A 22939-nucleotide genomic window follows, 5' to 3' on the forward strand; every position below is an offset into this window, starting at 1 on the left:
TGGCTAGTTGATGTTCATGTATCCTGGTGGCTAGCTTCCTGCCAGTTTGTCCAATGTAGTGTTTGTCACAGTTCTTGCAAGGTATTTTGTAGATGATGTTCGTTTGGCTTGTTGTCTGTATAGGGTCTTTTAAGTTCATTAGCTGCTGTTTTAGTGTGTTGGTGGGTTTGTGGGCTACCCTGATGCCAAGGGGTCTGAGTAGTCTGGCACTCATTTCGGAAATGTCTTTGATGTAGGGGAGAGTCTCCCCTACATCAAAGACATTTCCGAAATGAGTGCCAGACTACTCAGACCCCTTGGCATCAGGGTAGCCCACAAACCCACCAACACACTAAAACAGCAGCTAATGAACTTAAAAGACCCTATACAGACAACAAGCCAAACGAACATCATCTACAAAATACCTTGCAAGAACTGTGACAAACACTACATTGGACAAACTGGCAGGAAGCTAGCCACCAGGATACATGAACATCAACTAGCCACAAAACGGCATGACCCACTATCACTCGTATCCTTACATACAGATAAGGAAGGACACCACTTTGATTGGGACAACACATCCATCCTAGGACAAGCCAAACAGAGACATGCACGAGAATTCCTAGAAGCATGGCATTCCAACCAGAACTCCATCAACAAACACGTTGATTTGGAGCCAATCTACCATCCCCTGAGAAAAAGAACAGGAAATGACATGACCAACCCAAGGAAACCTAACCAGATAAATAGAAAGCGGGACATAACACCAGCGCTTCGTCGGAGGCTCACTGATGATGTTACCTAGAATGGTGACGAAACGTCTGAAAACTAACCTTCCAGCTCAGCGAGCAAACTCACATCCAGAACCTCAACCTGAGCTACAAGTCTTCTCAAAACTCGCTAACAACAGCTTAATGTCTAGAAGCTGCTGATTCCAAAAAGCTAAATAACTTTGGAAAAACATCCCAAGCAGGTCTTTTAGGAGATAAGATAGATGGAATTTATTGGCTTTAATTGCTTGAAAACTTGTTTGTGGAGCCTTGTGCTGGTGTCTACCGAGCCTTCTTTTCTGTTCAGGAGGAGGGAAAATCTTCTAAAACTTGCAGTAGTCTTTCACCTGTGCTAGTGTGTGCCCTGTCAAAGCAGAAGGAACCCTCCCTATCACGTGGCTGTGTTGAACCAAAATTGGTGAAAATACATTTTCCTAGCACTGTGTTGAGTGAATATAACCAATTAAAATGCTAGATTTAGTATTTTGCTATCTGGAATTTTTTTCTGGTGGGTAGTTTGCATTGCAGGTTTTGGTCAACTTTTCTTCAATCTCTATAACTTAGATGTTGCTTTTCAAAGGCTAAATTTCATTAACAGTTTAATTTTGGGAATACCTTCATCAACCATATCTCCCCATAATTTTTTAAATTGCAACAAGCCGGATGAAAGCTAAGTTTTGGGGAAATAATGAGATTTTTTTCCAGCAATGTTCAGTTAAATGGAGCCAAATAAAATGACTGGTTATAAATCAAGTCTAAAATTTAGCAAATGGTTGGGATGAAACTTTCAGTCATTACGGACATCCAGTTTATTGGAACAAATTAATTTGGTTTCCTTTGTATATAATTTGAGGAACCATTTCTTCACAGTTTTTAGAAATGTTAATTAAATGTTAGAAATTTTTGAAGGCCCATGGAATGCCTTACAGTGCCTCATTACTTCTGTTACAATAAATCTTTCCTTTTACCTAATCTATTTATATTTTGTATGACATTGCACAATTCTGTAGCAGGTCTCCAATACATTGCACCTAATCATAAGCAAATTTATTCCAACCTAGGCAAATTTATAGGTACATTTGTTCTATGTCAGCTGACTAGGTCATTCCTCCAATTTGGCTGGCAGCCTTGACTTCCACTATTTTGATAGCTTCAGCAACCACAGCCAAGTAAGTCTAAACAAACAAAAACAACTGAACAACTCATTAATTTAGTGCAGTTATAGTTAAGTTTAACATTTTTAAAATGATTCTCAAAATTAGCTTTTCTACTTGCTATTGATTTCTCCAGTTGTCAGTTTAATATGTCATGACTATTTAATTGATTTGTTGATTAACTGAAATTAGAGTTCTGATCTGCATTGCAGCCTGTGGCAAGATTCTGCAGAAGTTGCACCCTGTCATTAAGCGATAAGCATACAAACATCACAGCATTTTCTTGACCCTGTGTGTAAATGGTCCAAGAACTTTCAAATAGCTCAATCAGTTCAGCTTCTGTTTTAGTATGCTCAACAGATACTTGAGGGCGTTCAGCCTTACTCCTTTCATCTCCGTTTGACAATATTCAACTTCATTGGTCCTTCCCTATTTCTTGTCTGTCTTGCCCTTCTTCGCAGCCATGATGCCCCAAAAGCTGAGACACCAGAGTTTGAGATCAAACTGATAACTAATGGCTTATCACACTGCAAAAACAGTGAGATTGCAGAAATATGTCTCTACTTGCAACAGCCCAGCTACAGAGACGTTCTGACCTTGAATAAACAAGTGCATTCTGTATGTTTTTCAGGGGTGGGTGGCTGCAGGAAGTAATTTTTATTTTCAACTAGTAGTGAAAACACAATGTAAGAAATAGGAATGGATGCTTTGGCCCCTCAACTTCTGTCGGTCATTAAGACTGTGGCTGATCTGAGTGACCATCACTTTCCTTCCTGTGCCTCTGCATCTGTTTAGGGGGAACACAAAATCCTATGCTCCCTTGTCAGTAACTCAAACTTGGATATGTGCACTGTCCCAACCTGTTCACTGGGGTAGGTGGATTCCAAACATGTTAAACACTGGGAGGAATTTCAGCACCTCCATACCAACTGGAGACTCCTGATTTTGAAATTATTTCATTAGCTCAGAGTTTATCCATTGAGTTGAAGCATACTCTCAGCGCCTCTGTCAAACCTCCACAAATCTGTATATATCAGTGAGATTATTTCTCCTCTTGAATTCTAGAACATGAGTCAAATGGCCTACTCCTGTGCCTTTGTTCCAGTATTTCAATAAATACAGGTCCAAACTGTTTAACCTTTCCCCTAGGTGCAGTCGCACTTGTGCTGTGTCCAGTTGCGGCAAGATTTCCGTGCTTTGTGACTCCGCTTCCTTCACAAAAAAAGTCAACATTGCTCTTGCCTTCTTAATTACTTGTAATCTAACATTTTGTGGTTAATGTACAATGACACTTGTTTTGTATTTAAATTCCTTTTGTAATCCTTGATTCAGCCCAAAGATTTTAATTTTCCTCCATTCTAAGTAAATGTTAACTAAAACTAATAATCCATTTGCCCCAAACAACACCCAGCTTCCTCAAATGCACACCCACCACTATTATTTCCTTTTGCACATCAGTTTACTTCCTATTCAAACAATTTAACCTGCACATTGCAATAAGCGATAATTTGAAAGATGTCCCAGCAGTCATGGTTTAAAAGTAGTGGTGCTCTACCAGTGTATAATGATAAAACCAGAGGATCTGGTGTATTTGGATTTTCAAAAAAAAGTATTGTTATACATCAGGTTATTACATAGTGCTTACGGAACAGGTAATAATGTATTAACATGAATTAAAGATTGATTAATGAACAAAGGATGTGCTAGCTAGATGGGTGAAAAACTGGCTAGGCGACAGTAGTAGTAGCAGGGAGTTTCTCAAATTAGAGACCTGTGACCAGTGGTGTTCCTCAGAGATCTGTGCTGGGACCATTGTTGTTTGTGATATATGTAAATGATTTGGAGGAAGGTGTAGGTGGTCTGATCAGCAAGTTTGCAGATGACATGAAGATTGGTGGAGTAGCAGATAGTGAAGGGGACTGTCAGAGTACAGCAGAGTATAGAAAGACTGGAGAGCTGGGCAGATAAATGGCAGATGGAGTTCAATCTGGGCAAATGCAAGGTGATGCATTTTGGAAGATCAAATTCAAGGGCGAACTATACAGTAAATGGAAAAGTCCTAGGGAAAATTGATGAACAGAGAGATCTGGGCGTTCAGGTCCATTGTTCCCTGAAGGTGACAATGCAGGTCAATGGGGTGGTCAAGAAGGCATATGGCATGCTTTCCTTCATTGGACGGGGTATTGAATACAAGAGTTGGCCGGTCATGTTGCAGTTGTATAGGACTTTGGTTTGGCCACATTTGGAGTACTGTGTGCGGTTCTGGTCGCCACGTTACCAAAAGGATGTGGATGCTTTGGAGAGGGTGCAGAGGAGGTTTACCAGGATGTTGCCTGATATGGAGGGTGCTAGCTATGAAGAGAAGTTGAGCAGATTAGGATTATTTTCATTAGAAAGAGGGAGATTGAGGGGGGACCTGATTTGGGGTCTACAAAATCATGAGGGGTATAGACAGGGTGGATAGCAAGAAGCTTTTTCCCAGAGTGGGGGACTCAATTACTAGGGGTCATGAGTTCAAAGTGAGAGGAGGAAAGTTTAAGGGAGATATGCGTGGAAAGTTCTTTACACAGGGTGGTGGGTGCCTGGAACTGTTGCCAGCAGAGGTGGTAGACGCAGACACGTTAGTGTTTTTTAAGATATATTTGGACAGGTACATGGATGGGTAGGGAGCAAATGGACACAGACCGTTAGAAAATAGATGACAGGTTAGACAGAGGATCTCGATTGGCGCAGGCTTGGAGGGTTGAAGGGGCTGTTCCTGTGCTGTAATTTTCTTTGTTCTTTGTAAAACAAAAAAGAAATAAACAGGTAGTTTTCTAGTTGACTGCTGTTAACAAGAGGAATGTTGCAAGGATTAGTTTGTGGATTTTTATTTATAAATTTTATGACAGTGCTGAAGATCCACCGTCACGTATGCATCTACGTTTGCTGATAATGCAATGTTAGGTTGAAACATAAGCTGTGAAGACAACACAGAGGCTCATATGAGGTAACATGGCATAGGGACTATAAATTGAACAATGAACAGTACAGCACAGGAACAGACCTTTCAGCCCAACAAGCCTGCACTGTCGCAGGATGTCTTTCAAAACAAAAAACCTTTTGACTCTGCACTGCCCATACCCCTTGATTCCCTGCCTTTTCGTATATCTGTCACGATGTCTCTTGAGCATTGCTGTTGAATTTGACCAGATTAAATTCCAACTGCCACTTCTCCCCATGACACTCTAGGCTACATGTATCCTGCTGTATCCTCTGGCAATTCTCCTCATCCACAGCTCCCACAACTTCTGAGTCGTCCTCAGACTTACTAATCAGATCACCTACATTCTCTTCCAAATCATTTAAACTAAGGAATAGCATTGGCTAGTCTCCAGTATTCTGGAACCTCAACTCTGACTAAAGAGGATACAAAGGTTTCTTGCAAGGCCCCAGAAATTTCCTACTTCCCCTCCATCAGTATTCTAGGATATATCCCATCAGACCCTTAACATTCTTCAAAACGTCCAACGCCTTTTTTATTTTGATATTCCTTAGAATGTCAAACATGCCTGACTGCACAGTGTCAACCTACCCCTCTCTAGACACGTCATCTCCCATGTCCTTCTCCTTTGTGAATATCAATGCTAAAGGACCTCTCCCACTTTCTCTGGCTCTATGCATATGTTCTGTCCTTTATTCTTAAGCAGACCTACCCCTTTCCAAGCTACTCTCTTGCTCATTTTATACCTATGAAAAGCCTTGAGATTTTCCTTTAATCCTGTTTGCCATTTTGTAGCCCCTCATATATTCACGATTCTAAAACGAAACTAAAAATGAGAACTTGGCTAAAAGCACATTCTAATTTACAACCAGAGGATTAATCCAGGTGTCACTTCATAGCATAAAGTTGAAGGAATAATCACATTATGTTAAATTTTAATTGGATTTATGCATAGTTCTGTGGTCACCTGATAATTTTTTTTTAAATTTTAAAACTACTTATGGCACCTTAACTGCGCAAAAGAGATACAAAGCTAATGAGGATGTGAAAAGTATAGTATGTGGAAGACTCATGCATACCAGCATTTTGGAAGAGTCTGGTACAAAGTTGTTTCGGACTGTGAACTATCAGAGCTGCAAGGTGCTCGGCACAGAAAATTTCAAGTTGCAATTTTATTGTAAAAGAAGCTTTTGAAAAACCACTTCCAGTACACTGACAGTAAAATTTATCCTTCCAGATGCTTTGAGTAATCACACATGGTGAATGCTTGCTAGTGAAATCCATTGTATCTCTATTATTTTGAAAGCCAAAACCTTCAAGAGGACGTTGGACAGTCTTACAATTCAGGAACTGAATTGAGGAATTAACTGTCAATTCAAATTTGAATTTTCTAGTTTCTTCAAGTGTAATTTGCCCAGATAATTGTGTACATGGTAAATGCTAACTTCCGACAAACTGATATTTTACTTGCACTGTAGACTGGGAATATTCAAAGAAAGTGATATTATGCATCTTGAGAGGTTTTTCTTAGAATCATTTGCCTCATTCAAACTGGAATAGAGTAAATGTGTGTGTTTCAGAAGAGTTACAGAGCTAGTAGGAACTGCCGATGTCGGAGAATCTGAGATAACACTGTGAAGCTGGACGGGCACAGCAGTCCAAGCAGCATCAGAGGAGCAGGAAAGTTGATGTTTCAGGTTGAGAAAAACGGTCTCAACACGAAACGTCAACTTTCCTGCACTGATGCTGCTTGGCCTGCTGTGTTCATCCAGCTTCACATGGTGTTGTTTTAGAAGAGTGACAGTTTATGGAAAAAACTTTAATTGCTGATATTTGTTTTGCAGTACTATTGTCCATTTGTTCACTGTTATGTGATCCAAATCCTGAGGACCCGCTAGTGCCAGAGATTGCACGTATATACAAAACAGATAGGGAAAAGTGAGTATCCTTGCATGTTGCATTTTCAATGTCGAACTTTGGTTTAACATTTTAACTGTGCAGCTTTCCAATATTTATTTGCAGTCCAAAATGGCGCTTTTGTGTAAAATTCAATTTTTTGGAATGGTGAAATATCTTAATGTATTTCATGTATTCTTCAGGAATACTAACAGCTTGGTTACTATGGGTCATCACTTTCATGCTGAAAGAGGCTGTGGATCACTGCTATATCCACATACACTCAAATTAAAATGAGAAGCATGTTCTCAACAGTGTACATAAGATCTAAAATACAATAACAGTTTTGTAATTTTTTTAAAATTCTCATTGTGTCAAGTCACAGTTCCTAGATTTAGGTTCCTAAACTGTTCATCTGGTATTTTCAGATTACAGCCATTTCGAGTGATCATTGTGTTAAAATGTGATCCCTGCTAGTTGTGAAACCTTATCTAAATTCTCAACCTCTTAACCATCTTATATTTTTGTGGCTCAACTCTGTAAGCCCAGGTTGGTCAAAATATTTGTTTATTTTTGTGTGCCTACAAGTACTATTAGCTATTCATAGGGGCACTGAGCAGCTATCTTCAAAAGACCTTGCTGCCTGAAGCAAATGTTCCAGTGGAATATTGAAGACTGGCAATGCTGTGAGAGCCCTAGTTCTATGCCATTTACAGTACTTAGTTAAGGAGTATAATGTTCTATTTATGGTTATCAGTGTTGTACTGAGGAAGGCTTCCCAAACTTGTATTGTTGTCCAAACAGCACTAAATCCATGGGCATTGAAAGCCTTGGTGCTCAACTAACCATCAGTATGTTAATACCCTGCATCATTTTCTAAATAAAGACTGTTGCTATGGTCTGAGAAAGAAAATGCACGGTACGATTTTGAGAATGCTGGAGAAGAGATACTAGTTGTGATGTTATAGGTTTTGAGTGTTTATTCATTTTTTAAATTCCAAGAAGAATTGAAGCAGGGTCTGACAGTCACCTGAGTTTTGGATGAGCAAATAAGTGAAGTAAGATTCCCAAAACACTCATAAGGAATTTTGTCTAACGATGAGCCTTGGCCAAGAGCAAGAACAGCCTTAAGATCCTGAAGAAGCTAGCTTACACGCTTCCTAGAAATGGATCATCTGGGAAGGTTATGTTTCTCTGAAATTGAACAAAGTCAGGAATGACCATTTTAATGTAAGTAAAAACTGAAATAACTGTTGGTTCTGTAAATCAGGGACAAAAACAAAGTTGCTGCTAAAGCTCAGCAGGTCTGGCAGCATCTATAAAGGGAAAAAAAATTGTTAGCATTTGATCTGGTGACCCTTCCTCAACTGTTCTGAGGAAGGGTCAGTGGACCCAAAACTTTAACTCTGTTTTTCCCTTCATGGATGCTGCCAGACCTGCTGAGCTTTACCAGCAACTTTGTTTTTGTTACCGTTTTAACAAGTTTGATTTATGAAATTGATGTGGAATTGGAAGGAGGATCTGTTTGCTCACCTGCTTCAAGGCATTCCTGTTGGGAACAGGTACTACTAGCCTAATGGCTATAATGCAATCTGCTGTCCAAAACTTTCCAAACTGTATGAGATACACTAGTGGCAAGTGGAAAGAAAATATGCTTTCAAAGGGCCACCCTTTACTATTTTGTTAACGTCCAGACATTAGACAGTCCTTCAAGCAGGCACTTATTTAAATATTGGGACAGTACAGAAGGGTTAGATGAGTTTGAGCTTATACTGATTGCTAGTATCTGGCATGGACATTAACTGGAACCAACACCCTAAACCCTTTCAGTGCTGTGCTTTAGATTAATCTAAAGACAGCTGGTAACCCTGAGAATGACCAGTGATTGTCTACATGGAGTCTGGCTAGTGTTCTTGGATAATGGCTGCTGTAGATTCTGGCAGTGTTAACTGGATTGTGTAGGGAATGCTAAATTAGATGTTTTGTCAAATTCTTTAAAATTTTAAGTCTATTAAGTAAACACAAAAATCTATGGATACTGGAAATCTGACAAAATAAAAACTGCTGGAGAAATCCAGCAGATCTGGCAGTATTAGCGGAGAGCGAAACACTTAACGTGGCAAGTCCCATGACACTTACTTAGAGCCAATTTCAAAGAGGGACTTGAAACATTAACTGTTCTTCCCTCTCCATGGATGCAGCCCTACCTGAGTTTCTCCAGCATCTTCTGTCTTCTAATTTAGAACATAGAACATAGAACAGTACAGCACAGTACAGGCCCTTCAGCCCATGATGTTGTGCCTGTTAATCAGGTCTTATCAATGTTAATTGAAACTTCTCAGTCCTTTTATCTCTTTACAGACCGTACTCATGGCCATTATCGCAGGTTTAATGTGATAAACCAATCATTATTCTTAAATTTTAAAAAATGACATGATTAAACTCAAGGGCCAACCAAATCACTTTGGGTCTGGTGTTACATTTAGGCCATATTTAAGTATGGTAGATTTCACATCCTAAAGGACACGAGTGAGCATATATTTTTAATCTGGTAGTGCTTTGATCACTATTATCTGTGGTGTACAAACTTCCTCCTTTCCAGATTTAGGGTTCTCCGTTCCCATAGTGAGTGTTGAACTCCTGTTTCTGATCGTTTGTCCAGAATGCTTGATTATGGCTGGTTATATAACCATTGATACTGTTAGCAGTTTACTGCTGAATAAATAATCATGATTTCTTTGCAACATTTGAGCTTGGGAAGAGTAGAAGAGGGTTTAGTTATATTTCCATAATCATTTCTCTTTTTTTCCTCCTTCTCTGTCCTGCAGAGGTCATGGGCATTTGTGCAGTAAGAGATGAAGTATTCTGCAGTCCATACTTTGGCAATGTGTGATCCCTGCTTTCTTCTGGAAAGCAGGATGTATTTTTGAAGAGTGACCCTGTTATTTTCATTTTTCTTTGATCTTTTCAAGTTGTTTTGTGCCTCCGTGCTTACTGAGAAGTATGTATCTTGATTTACCTGTAAACGCATCTATCCTGTTGAATAAGTTGGAGTGTAAAGTATTGAGCAACAAGTTAATATACCCCTTTATTAACTGTTCTATGTGGAAGCAGAATTTATGTGTCGTGTATATGATGCTGTTAAAGAAACAAAGTGCTGTGGAAACTAGAGGTTGAAGTAAAACAAAATATAAATAAAGGATTTGGCGAGTATGGCAGTGTCTGGAGAAGAAATGGTATTTCATACCAATTCTTATCATAGCAGTATGACACTGATACTTGCTTTAAACAATTAGGATATGTAAAAGTTGGAAGGAAGTCACTGATTATGTTGAGGCTATGCCCATTTCCATGTGGGTAAATTGGAGAAAAACCTTAGGTTCTCAATCTTATAACCTGTAGATCTGACTTCTGTGCTTGTTAATGTTAATAGTTATAATAGACTATCAAGGGAGTAGTCAGAAAAATATGCAGTGCTCTAGGATAAGGTGCTTGCAACTTCTGAAGCCTGTTGCATGTGCATGGCAAGGTTGTCTTCTGCATGCTGTTTTATGGAGTGATCAAGTGTGAACTAATTCAGCAGGTTCATAACTTTTGGTTGGCAGTTGGAGAAATAGAAGCAAGAATTGACCAGCCTTTTCTCAATTGGTGCATAATCCCAGATTGCATATTACGTTTTAGGATGCTTTCGAGGTTTTATGGGTTGACCTACAGCACATAGTCTACAGTTCAAGAAAATAGCTCACCAATGCATTCTCAAGCCCAACAAGAGATGGCTAATAGATGCTGACCCAAACAGTGATGGCCATGTCCCACAAGTGAATAAAATTTTTAAGTGCTTAAAGCTTTAGGTACTGCAGTCAAATGGGACTAGATTAATTTAGAATATGTGGTCGGCATGGGTGAGTTTGACCGAAGGGTCTGTTTCTGTAGTTTATAACTCTGTGACACACTTTCACACTAGTGCTTGGAGTGCAAAAGTTACTGGGATTTTGTGTTCCAGTGAGCACAACTGGATACTTTAATAGTTTGGTTTAAGTTCTGACAATCTCAGTAAGTATGTTCAGCCACAAGGTTACTAGTAGTACTATGGAAATACAGTGCAAGTTAACTCATTTGATCATTAAGTAAATCCTTCATGTGGATTAGTATTAGCTAACCTTATTCTCTAAACTAAATTAACTGATGGCTTAAAACTTTGGATGACTGTAATCAGACTGATAAATGAGCTAATTGCAGACTAATTAATCTATTAGTTAGGGAAGATTCTTGAAATCTATAAACTTAAGATCACATTTTAAGATGATCAGTCCACTATTTAAAATTAAGTAATGCTTGACCATTTGGGGTTTTTGTTTTGAAAAACCCTTAACAAATTAGACACAATATCCCTTTTATGAAGCCATGCTGACTGCTTGTTTGATTTTTTTTTTCAAATGTTCTGCAATTACTTCCTTCATAATTGATTTCAATACGTTTCCAATAGATGTTAGACTAAGTGGCTGATAGTTATCTCCTTCTGGCCACCCTCCCTTCTTGAAAGTGGTGTCACAAAAACAGTTTTCCAATTCTCAGTACTTTGCCAGAAAATAAAAACTTCTGAAAAATTACAACCAATGCATCCACTGTAGGTACCTCTTTTGGGATCCTAGAATGTAAATGATCAAAGCCAGCAGACTTACTGCTTTTTAGGCCCAGTAGTGTGTTTAATAGTGCTTCTCTGTGATGGTACTTAATTCCTCTTCTGTAATCTTTAGTACTGCTAGATGATACCTGATACCGTTAAAAATGCACCTGTATTTCATGAATATCTTTAATCTGTGTTGTGGAAATTATGGAATTGACTGGAAGGAATGTCAGAATTTAATTGCCCCTCTTGTATATTGTAATATGTTGTAACTTCTAACTCGAACATTTTTCCTGATCTGTATTAACATCAGGACACTAAACTTTCCTCTGTAGGCTTGAATTGCTTGAAAGCATTAGTTTTGTGCATAATGCACATCAAGTGTAAGGGGGTTCAATAACTGTGTGTAAACCTGCACTTACAATATGGCTTTTGTGGCACAGTCGTGTTTCTACCTCTGCACCAAAAGGCCTGGGTTCAAGTCCCATCTGTTCCAGGTGTGTCATAATATTTCTGAATAAGTTGATTAGAAAATATCTAAATTGCAGTTATCTGCTTAAACTTTTTACATCTATCTGCAACCTTTGAAACAACTGGCTGTACCATCACTCTGCAAATCCTCTCCACAGTATCAGACAGCTTGGGACTACTGCCTCTTATTCCACTCTTATGGAACAATAGTTGGAGAATTGACCATTATTTTGCTCCTGCACAGTTACCTCAGGTGTTCCCTAAGGACTTACCCATGATACTGACCTATTTATGACTTGTTTGCTGCACTTCAGAGACATCAGACCATAAGGACTTGGAGCAGAATTAGGCCATTCAGCCTGGCTGATGTGTTTCTCATCTCCATTCTCCTGCCTTCTCCCTGTAAGCCTTGATCCACCTACCAATCAAGAGCCTAGTTCCGTCTTAAAAGACGTGACCTCTATACCCCTCTGCAACAATGAGTTCTACAGATTAACCACTCGTTAGCTGAAGTAATTACTTCTCATTTCAGTTATTAGGGTCATCCCTTCAATCTGAAGCTGTGCCCTCGGGTCCTGGTTTCTCCAACTAGCGGAGACTTTTCCATCCATTGTATCGAAGTCTCTTGGTATTCCATAACCTTCAACAAAAATCAAAAGAACTGCGAATGCTGTAAATCAGAAATGAAAATAGAAGTTGCTGGAAAAGCTCAGCTGGTCTGGCAGCACCTCTGAAGAGAAATCTTACATTCTTCCTGCAAAAAAGACTCTGACCTTCTAGTTGCCTGCTACTTTAACACACCACCCTATTCCCTGGCCAACGTCTGTCTCAGGCTTGCTGCGGTTCTTCCAGCTTGCATTCAACTCTGCTGGAGCACAACTCATTTTCTACTTGGAGACCCTGCAGCCCTCTGGGCTCAGTATTGAGCTTAACTTTAGGGACTGAACTCCTCAATGTTCTTGCCCCCAGTCCACCACACCAGGCCGTGTTACCATAGTCTGCCGTTACCCACTAGTTATTGTTAGCCACTAACCAGTCTCCATTTAACAGCTATTCATTCTCTTAGCCAGATCATCATTTAGTCCTTTGTCCAACTGTTCTTCCTCTTTGGGCTCTATCACCACCTATCGTTTACTCCTTACCCCTTTCCCACCACCATATCTTCTGCGTATAAACTGGCATTTTCCTAGCTACCATCAGTTCGAAGGAAGAGTCACTGGACCCAAAACGTTAACTGTGATTTCTCTTCTCAGATGTTGCCAGACCTGCTGAGCTTTTCCACCAATTTCTGTTTTCATTTCTAGCTTTAATGAGATCTTCCCCCTCCCCTCCTGTCCATCCTCATAAACTGAGTACAGACCTGAGTCCTTAGGTGCTTCTCATATGATGAGCCCTTCATCTCCAGGGTTATCCTTGTGAACCTCCTCTTAACCCCCTCTAAGGCCAGGACATCCTTTTGCTCAGAAACGTAGCCCCAAATTACTTGCAATATTCCAAATCTGGTCTGACCAGAGCCTTATACAGTCTCTCAGTGCAATGCTGCTCTTATTTTCTGGCCCTGTCAAAATGAATGTTAACATTGCATTTGCCTTCCTAACTGCCAACTGAGCCTGAATGTTAACCTTAAGAGAATCCTGAACTAGGACTCCGAAGTCCCTTTGTGCTCAGGTTTCTGAAGCTTTTTCCCATTTCAAAAATAAACTATGCCTCTATTCTTCCTACCAAAGTGCCTAACCTCTCACTTTGCCACATTACATTCCATCTGTCGCTTCCTTGCCCATTCTGCTAACCTGTCCAAGTTTTTCTGCAGCTCCTTACTCACTCAATCTACCTTTGTGTCACCTGCAAACTTAACAACAATGCTCTCAGCCAACAAAATGTGAGGCTGGATGAACACAGCAGGCCAAGCAGCATCTCAGGAGCACAAAAGCTGACGTTTCGGGCCTAGACCCTTCATCAGAGAGGGGGATGGGGTGAGGGTTCTGGAATAAATAGGGAGAGAGGGGAGGCAGACCGAAGATGGAGAGAAAAGAAGATAGGTGGAGAGGAGAGTATAGGTGGGGAGGTAGGGAGGGGATAGGTCAGTCCAGGGAAGACGGACAGGTCAAGGAGGTGGGATGAGGTTAGTAGGTAGATGGGGGTGCGGCTTGGGGTGGGAGGAAGGGATGGGTGAGAGGAAGAACAGGTTAGGGAGGCGGAGACAGGTTGGACTGGTTTTGGGATGCAGTGGGTGGAGGGGAAGAGCTGGGCTGGTTGTGTGGTGCAGTGGGGGGAGGGGACAAACTGGGTTGGTTTAGGGATGCAGTTGGGGAAGGGGAGATTTTGAAACTGGTGAAGTCCACATTGATACCATTAGGCTGCAGGGTTCCCAGGCAGAATATGAGTTGCTGTTCCTGCAACCTTCAGGTGGCATCATTGTGGCACTGCAGGAGGCCCATGATGGACATGTCATCTAAAGAATGGGAGGGGGAGTGGAAATGGTTTGCGACTGGCAGGTGCAGTAGTTTGTTGCGAAATGAGCGGAGGTGTTCTGCAGAGCGGTCTCCAAGCCTCTGCTTGGTTTCCCCAATGTAGAGGAAGCCGCACTGGATGCAGTATACCACATTGGCAGATGTGCAGGTGAACCTCTGCTTAATGTGGAATGTCATCTTGGGGCCTGGGATGGGGGTGAGGGGGGAGGTGTGGGGGCAAGTGTAGCATTTCCTGCGGTTGCAGGGGAAGGTGCCGGGTGTGGTGGGGTTGGAGGGCAGTGTGGAGCGAACAAGGGAGTCACGGAGAGAGTGGTCTCTCCGGAAAGCAGACAGGGGTGGGGATGGAAAAATGTCTTGGGTGGTGGGGTCAGATTGTAGATGGCGGAAGTGTCGGAGGATGATGCGTTGCTTCCGGAGGTTGGTGGGGTGGTGTGAGAGAACGAGGGGGATCCTCTTTGGGCGGTTGTGGCGGGGGCGGGGTGTGAGGGACGTGTTGCGGGAAATGCGGGAGACGCGGTCGAGGGCGTTCTCGATCACTGTGTGGGGAAAGTTGCGGTCTTTGAAGAACTTGGACATCTGGGATGTGCGGGAGTGGATTGTCTTGTCGTGGGAGCAGATGCGGCAGAGGAATTGGGAATAGGGGATGGAATTTTACAATGCTGTCAGCTCCTGGATCTTGAACATGAAGCGAAAAGATTCTTGTGAACTGACATCTAATTTTATACCATCACCAGCTCTTTCTATTCCACCACAGTTGGATAAAGAGTTTGGTAATTTATCAATATCTGGTACTAGATGATAAGAAAAATATCTACAGTTGTGGGGGGAACCAAAGCTATTGCTTTCTGTTTCTGCTTCCAGTTCTGTTGCCCTGGTAGATACTGTTCTTTGGAGACTAAACCAAACTGTTGAATCCTTGGTGTCATTTTTGGCCCAGTAATGAGCTTTCTGGTCATGCTTGCATCATTGCTGCGAACTGCCCTCGCTCTAGACTTGACTGTTCTCAGGCTTTTCTAGTGGGTATCTCTCATCTACACTCTAAATTTGAGGTGATCGAAATTCTGCCCTCATTAGTTCCTATCACCCTTGTGCTGCTGACCTACATGAACTTAGGTCAAGCATCATGTTATGACCTTTGTTTGTACAAACCTCTAAATGTGCTTAACCAAGTCAAGCGACTTGAGCATCCGTCATTTAAATCTAAGCCTTTGGCTTTGTAAAACCTCCCCCACCCACCCCAACGATCTAATTTCTACCTCTTTTTTTCCTCAAAACCTATGTATTTGGCCAAAGTTTTTAACATCTGTGGCTTAGTGTCTAATTTTGCTCAAATGCTCCAGTGCACGCTAGGATATTTCTTTACATTAAAGATGCATTGAACTAAAGTCATGTTGAAATGTACAAAGGACCAGGAATATGTTGAGATTTGTGAGGCTTTGGCAGGAAGATGGCAGTGTTGTCATTCATATACTTGTTCCCTTTCCTGAGTGGAAATGTTGCGTTTAAGTGAGTTTACAATTCAGGCACGTGACAAAGGAGTAATTATTGTGACGTGGAGGTGAAAATCACAGACATAGAAGTGCCTGTGAAATATGTCAGGTCTAGCTAGGCCTACAGATTCAGAGATGAGTAGTTTCCAAACGAAAGCATGATTAGGAATAAATTGTACCAGTATCTTAACTACAGTATTAAACAAGAAATACACTAGGTTCTGCATTTTTATGCTTTAGGAAATGAACTGAAATTTCAAGAACTGCAATGTCTTGATTCTAAAAATGGAGATCAACATCCAGAGATGGAGAATTGTATGGCTGTTTTTGTCTTTACTTTGAAAACTATGTTGGAACTATATCGGTAAATTTTATAGAATTAAATGAGAGGGAGAAATGGGAGCTTGAAATGAAAATTGGAATCTTGCTAGAGAATGCTCAGCAATGGAGCAATTTGTAGGTTGATTTGTGTTTGACTTCCAATTTGTGTTAAGAGAAATTGGTTTATGGATAGAGATAGTAGGAACTGCAGATGCTGGAGAATCTGAGATATGAACACAGCAGGCCAAGCAGCATCAGAGCAGGGAGAAAGCTGACGTTTCAGGTCTAGACCCTCCTTCAGAAAACCTGAAGAAGGGCCTAGGTCCAAAACGTCAGGTTTCCTCCTGCTGTGTTCATCCATCTCTACATCTTGTTATCTCTTGGTTTATGGATAGCCTTGTGTAATCATCTGACTTGAAGCATGAGGTGCAAAGTGAGCTGCTGGCTACAGTGTTGCTTTGGCGCTTCAGTTTGTAAATGGTTCTGATATCTGTCGCACTGAAGTGCAATTGACTTCTCAGTTTACAAATCTGGGCACTGGCCAAACCCATGGTGCTGTCACATTCCCTCTTCTTATTCTGTCAGAACGTGTAACCTATACTGAAGGAAAAATAATGTATTTTGACTGATACTAACCTTCTCTGCTTCCAAGTGTCTTCAAGGCTGACCATTGAGTCTTTGCTCCTCAGTTGTACCTAACATCGATTAAATCTGTTACCTTGACCAATATGCTTGTGTCCATATCTAAAAACAGAAGGTTTTTTGTCATTTACAGTGAATTGTGAACTTATTGCATAGAAGTTAGTCAAAATATAACATCTTTCTTCTCTCTCTATTTACAGGTATAACAAAATAGCTCGGGAATGGACTCAGAAATATGCAATGTGATACCTTGGAATTCAAATATCTTATGTTATAGCTGGAATAAACTTTAAATTACTGATTTTTGGTTTTCTATTTGGCTGCCCCCTTATAAGATCACATCTTTCATTCCCCCATCCACATGCTCTTGAAGGCAATTTAGTACTTCTGCTTCAACAAGACCAGCTGTCTCAATTTTTAATGTAGTTTCATCATTCATCTGAAACTCTGACCTCCCTTATAAATGAGCATGTATTAAGTGGCCAATACTTTCACAATAACTTTGTTATGAGACTAAAAGCATTCCTCATTGCTATAACAGGTGATTTTTAAAAAATCTGAAATTGAACAATTCAGTTAAACTCCATCCTTAAAGGACTGCTGTTAGTTGGACAGCATTTTTCATTTTCCCCGGATAAAATGACATTTACTTTATGCTCATAACTTTGTTATAAATGGTGGATTGGTACAGGATGTTATAGTGTCAGCATTAATTAAACTATTGGCTGTATTTTATGCATGTTAATAAAAGGAATGACTTGAGGTTTTTGTTGGTTTTGCGCAGAATGAAAATGGAAGTTACTGTCTCTCTACCTTACCAAATGGATTAGCTCAGATCATTTTTGTAAATTTCATTTATAGTACGGCTTTTTTAAAAAAAATCTGCTATTAGTTAATCCGTTTTCCAGAACACACTTACATGGCACTGAATTATGGTTCAAATCTTTTGGTTGACTGATCAACTAATAGCTTATATTCATTGGGTTTTTCTTTTTAATAAAGTTGCATAAACCAATTTTTGAGCAGCCTGAATGAATGCAGTACAATTTGCTTTCTTAGCTGTGTATCTTTCCTGTGGAGCATTTGAGATAATTTGTAAAAATGGGGTGGAGCCTCACTGATTGTAAGAGTGCAATTTGAAATATTTTGCCAAGCAATTCAAACTAGTGGTGTGAAATGCCTTAATCCTGTATCTTAAATCTTGTTCTAGATCAAGTTCATGCTTAATATGTCATAACATTGATTTTTTTTAACCTTTGCCAAAATATAATAGTTAGAAACTAATGGGCAGATGTATGCTTACATGATTGCAGTGTGTACTGTTTAAATAATATGTAGCATGTGCTGCTGAGTATAAAGTTTTTTTATAGTTATTCAAATCTATGTAATGGGATTATCTCTAGTTTCAACGATGTACTGCCCTTTCTCGATACTAGCTCTTATCTGCTGAATGATGATTTAACTAATCGAAGTTGAGCTGGAACCTGAAATTCAAATCTTCCAGACAATCCCCAACCCACCCCACCACTTGGCATTTTGAGTTTTCATAGTGTAAGATGTTTCATTTACATTGGATAAGGGAGGATTACTTATCATTTAATTGTGCTTCCTTTTTAAATCTTTTCAACGTGTAGATTTGTTTTAGATTCAGGAACTTGTAACCTCTTAAAAGTTATAGACCTATATGACTGAGGGTGCCGTAATTAAAATACCACTAAAATGAAAATGTAGCAAGGGTTTCAAAACTGTTAACAATTGGTTTTTGACTTAAACTTGGCATGTTTCAAGAGTTTGACTCTAAAGTAGAAGCTTTAACCTGCTAATTTTGGGCTTGGCATTTACATAGCTTATGATTTAATGTGAACTTTTGTTAATAATACTTGAACCAAACTTGATAATGACATGTGAATGGATACGTTTAAAATACCCAAGAATAATCTGAGCATTTAAATTAATTTGGAAAAGGTGATGTGGATAATTTGATGGTTTGTAACATAATTAAGAACAATTCAATTAATGCTATGCAACATTCCACACCAAACCCAATACATTTGTGGTTTAATTTGCTTCTCAAGTTTTGCATAGCGTCCCAGAAACTGAATTTTCTCAGCAACATGCCACTTAACATCCCTAACCTTGACTTTCTGTAATAAACAAGTGATCTTGATGTTCCTAGATTTCATTTCATTTTATTTTAAATGTAACCTTCCTGTACTCTTGAACTTCTTCCTAGTATTCGAATGGGTTTCTCTTGATAACAATTTGTTCTTCATTTGTTTATATCCCTTTAAGCCCCAGTTTGTTTAATCTTTCTACCTTCCTAATTCCAAACCAACAATGCTATACTGTTAAATTAGCAGTGATAGACTTGTATTTTGCAAACTCTATTAGAGCTTTCATTTGATTCCTAGCTTGACTGATGTCTGTGGAAGCAGTTTCCCTGAATTCTTTCTTATTTGTTTGCAAGCCAATGTGAATTAATTAGGTCAACTTAAAAAGCATTAACAGGATTAGACAACTTCTGTCATTTATTTTTGAAAGGGAAATCATGTTTAACTAATGTTTAATTAAAATTTTTGTTGACAGTGTAACTAGTCAAATGGATCAGGGAGAGCAGGTGGATGTGTTGTATTTGGATTTCAAACAAATGTTTGATTAGGACCCACATAAGAGGCTACTGGTCAAATTTAAACAAGGATTGAGGATAACATACTGGTATGGATAAAATTGATTGGACAAGGAATAAATGAGTCATTTTCCAGGTGGGAAGTGGTTACTAATGTTATACTGTAATCATCAGTGCTTGGACCACAGCTAGTCATGGTATGTATAAATGACCTCGATGAGAGAACCAAATACACTCTTTCCAATGATGCTGATGACACAAAACTAGGAATTGAGATTTGAAGATGCAGGGATGCTTTGGGGTGATTCAGACAAGCAAACACATGGTTGATGTAGTATAATGTGACTAAATGTGAAGTTATAATGCAGTGAGAAACAAAAGCAGAGATTGTTTATAAGTGATATGTGGAAAATGTCGATATCCAAAAGGATTGGAATATCCTTATTCACTAGTCAATGTATGTAAACAGGTAGGGGCAACAAGAAATAGGCAGGCAAATGGTATGTTATCCTTAAATCCAATTTGAGGTGAGTTCAGTAGTAGGGGATGTCTTACTGCAGTTATACAGGATTGCACTGAGAATGGATAATGCTAGAGCGGATTACTTGCCATTGACGGAATGCAGTAGTGATTCACTCGGCTGAGATGAAGGATGCTAGAACTGTTGTATGATGAGAAATTGGGTCAATTGGGCCTATATACATCACAGTTAGAGGAAAGAGAAGGGATCTGATTAAAATGTATTAAAATCTAAAAGGATGAGATAATCTATGTGCAAGGAGGATGTTGTTCCGATTGAGTGTATAACTAAGGGTCCTGGTCCCAGAATACTAGGTTGTTAGGACTGATAAGGAAACATATTTGTTTACTCAACGGATTGTCAACCAGTGTAATTCACTACAACTCACTATGGAGGCTGGGTCACGAAGTATATTCAGGAAGGGTTGATACATTCTTTAGTATTAAACACGCCAAGGGGTATGGAAAGTGGAGCATGGTGCTGAGGTAGAGGATCAACCATGATCATCAAATGGCAGAGCATGTTTGAAGGGCTCAATTACCTACTCCTATTCCCAGAACATGGTGGTGGGCGGGGATTAATTCTTACTAGTCTAGTCAGCACCACTTCTTCCCCTTCTTGCTCACGTTGCACACAACAATTGTAATATTTGTTGTGTCGTGGTGAATTGTGTTTTTCAGGCAATTAGCCTTGCAAAATTGCTGGTCTGCTTTGGGAGAAGTTGATATTTGGTAGTTGTAGAAGATGGCCCCTTTTTCTCACTGCATGATGAGAGCCACTGCTCGTTGCTGCCAACATCTCAGGATGGTTTTTCTAGCCTCTAAGTTGCCTTCAGGCTGATGAGTAAAAGTGTGAATTAAAATGATCTGAAATGCAAATTTAAGTTGGATGTAATTGAAGCGAAGTAACATATAAATGATAAAATACTTGTAGATGTGTGTTTTTGTTCTTTGTAGAACAAAACAAAAAGATTCTTAACCAAGCTATTTGAAAGGTAGTAGAAAGGCCACTCTGGCATAAATATATAAGAAAATGCATTGGATAGATTGTATGAAGAAAAAAACCAAATATAATGCTACCTTGAAAGGAGTAGAACTACCAATTAAGCATCAGTAATAAAACATGGCCATCAATAGAATTAATTAAAATGATAGCTACAGTGTAGAGAGAACAAAAAACAAAATTGCTGGAGAGGCTCAGAAGGTCTGTCAGCATCTGTGAAGGAAAAAGCAGTTAATGTTTCGGGTCCGGTGACCCTTCTTCAAAACTACAGTGTAGAGAGATTCAGGAAACTTTGTGCATGAATCACAGTATCCAGGTTCAGTTAATAGGAAAGACAAATTAAATATTGATCTTTGTTTCATGGTGATTGGAGTATTAAAATAGGAAAGTCTAAAACTATATGTAACATGGTCAGATATACAGAATGGAATCAGACCTTACAGTCTAATTTGTGCATGCTGTCTTGTCTACGTGCCAGCATTTGGCCCAACTACCTCTAAACTTCCTATTCATATACCCATCCAGAAGTCTCTTTAGATATTGTAGTTGTACAAACCTCCACCTAGCCAGGCTACAGCTGGACTACTCTGAACAGCTTTGGTCCCTTGATCTAAGGAAAGATAGACTGGCAATGGAGGTAGTCCAGAGAAGGTACACTCGATTGATCCTGGGTATGGCTGGATTTTCTTGAGAGGTTGAGTAGCCTGGGCTTGTACTCATTGAGGTTTAGCACAATGACAGACAACCTTATTAAAATATAAGATTCTTAAGGACGTGACAGTTTAGATGTTGAGGTTGTCTCCACTGTGGGGAAAGTCTAGAAAGAGGGGGCATAACCTTAGAATAAGGAGTTGCACAATTAAGGCAGGAATGAGGAGGAATTACTTCTGAGGGCAATGAATCTGTGAAATTCTTTGCCGCAGAGGACTATAGAGGCTGGTTGTTTAAGTATGCTCAAGGCTGAATTCCAGCTCACTGGAATCAACAGTCATCTGTGCTCTCCCTTCCTTTGCCTCCCATGGGTAGTTGTCTTCACCTGCCAAGACCCTAAGCTTCACATTCCTTCAGTCAAGTCCTCCTTTAAGAAACTTGAAAAGCTTGCTCAAAGCTTGGATAGTCAAATGGCCAAGTCTGTCATTCAGTATCAAATTGTCTTTGTTGACTCTGAAGCAACTTGGGACATATTACTGTGTGAATGTTTTGTAAATGTAATTTCTTGCATTGGCTTGTGCAAAACTAACTATTAGGATGGGAGAGGTTTACTTGAAGGTTGGTATAGTTTGTTTAACAATAGAAAAGGATATGGTGGCAAAACATGCATTGAAACTCTCCTGTCCATTCATGCCACAAGCCACATCTGTTGTGACTAGTGGAGTGTCACGTATTAAACTGGATCCTAACTTTGCCGCATAACAAAATATCATTCCCACTGGCTCTTGTAGCATGGTGTTTGAATTAAGAAATTTGAAATCAGAAAATTCTTAAAGCTATCAAAATTTTAACAATTTAATCACAATGCTTTCATCTACATTTTCTCAAGACTCCAAAAGTTTGAGTAAACTTAATATTGAAAGCCCATTTTCCTTTAATCCTGAGATTCTGGTGCAAATCTGATCCTATTCTGATCTGGCATTAAAGATTACAGTAGGCCCAAGGAGGTGGTCACATAACACTGTAGCTGCCAGCTCTTTGGAAAAGCCATAAGTACCACTGTTCCTATCTGTACTGCATGGGCTTGTAAATTCTACCTTTTATCACTATTTATTCAGTTTTGTTTTCAGCTTGCTGTTGACCCAACTGCTGCTCCCCATTCTAAGCAGTGCGTTCTTGATGATCATGGTGTTGTGTAAATAAAGTTTCCCCCTTGTCCTTTTTGCCAAATGTTTATAATCATCAAAATTTAAGTTTTCTACTTCAAGCTGTCTCGAACTACAAATCGTTCTGAAATAATTTTTCACATCACAAGTTATCACAATATTGTTAA

At 39.7% G+C, this 22939-nt stretch overlaps 1 protein-coding gene across 3 annotated transcripts in view; it reads left to right on the plus strand.

Annotated features, from left to right (window-relative positions):
- LOC125459154 (ubiquitin-conjugating enzyme E2 D3) overlaps positions 1-18974 on the plus strand; it is a 46759-nt gene extending 27785 nt beyond the window's left edge. For all 3 annotated transcript variants that reach the window (XM_048545291.2, XM_059646626.1, XM_048545209.2), the window contains 2 exons: positions 6734-6827; positions 17008-18974. In XM_048545291.2, coding sequence (XP_048401248.1) covers positions 6734-6827; positions 17008-17053 — 140 coding nt within the window. In that variant the 3' untranslated portion in view covers positions 17054-18974. The remainder of the gene's footprint in view (positions 1-6733; positions 6828-17007) is intronic.
- Positions 18975-22939: the final 3965 nt, after the last annotated feature.

This window comes from Stegostoma tigrinum, chromosome 1 (assembly GCF_030684315.1).
Source record: "Stegostoma tigrinum isolate sSteTig4 chromosome 1, sSteTig4.hap1, whole genome shotgun sequence".
In the NCBI taxonomy this organism is placed as follows: Eukaryota; Metazoa; Chordata; class Chondrichthyes; order Orectolobiformes; family Stegostomatidae; genus Stegostoma; species Stegostoma tigrinum.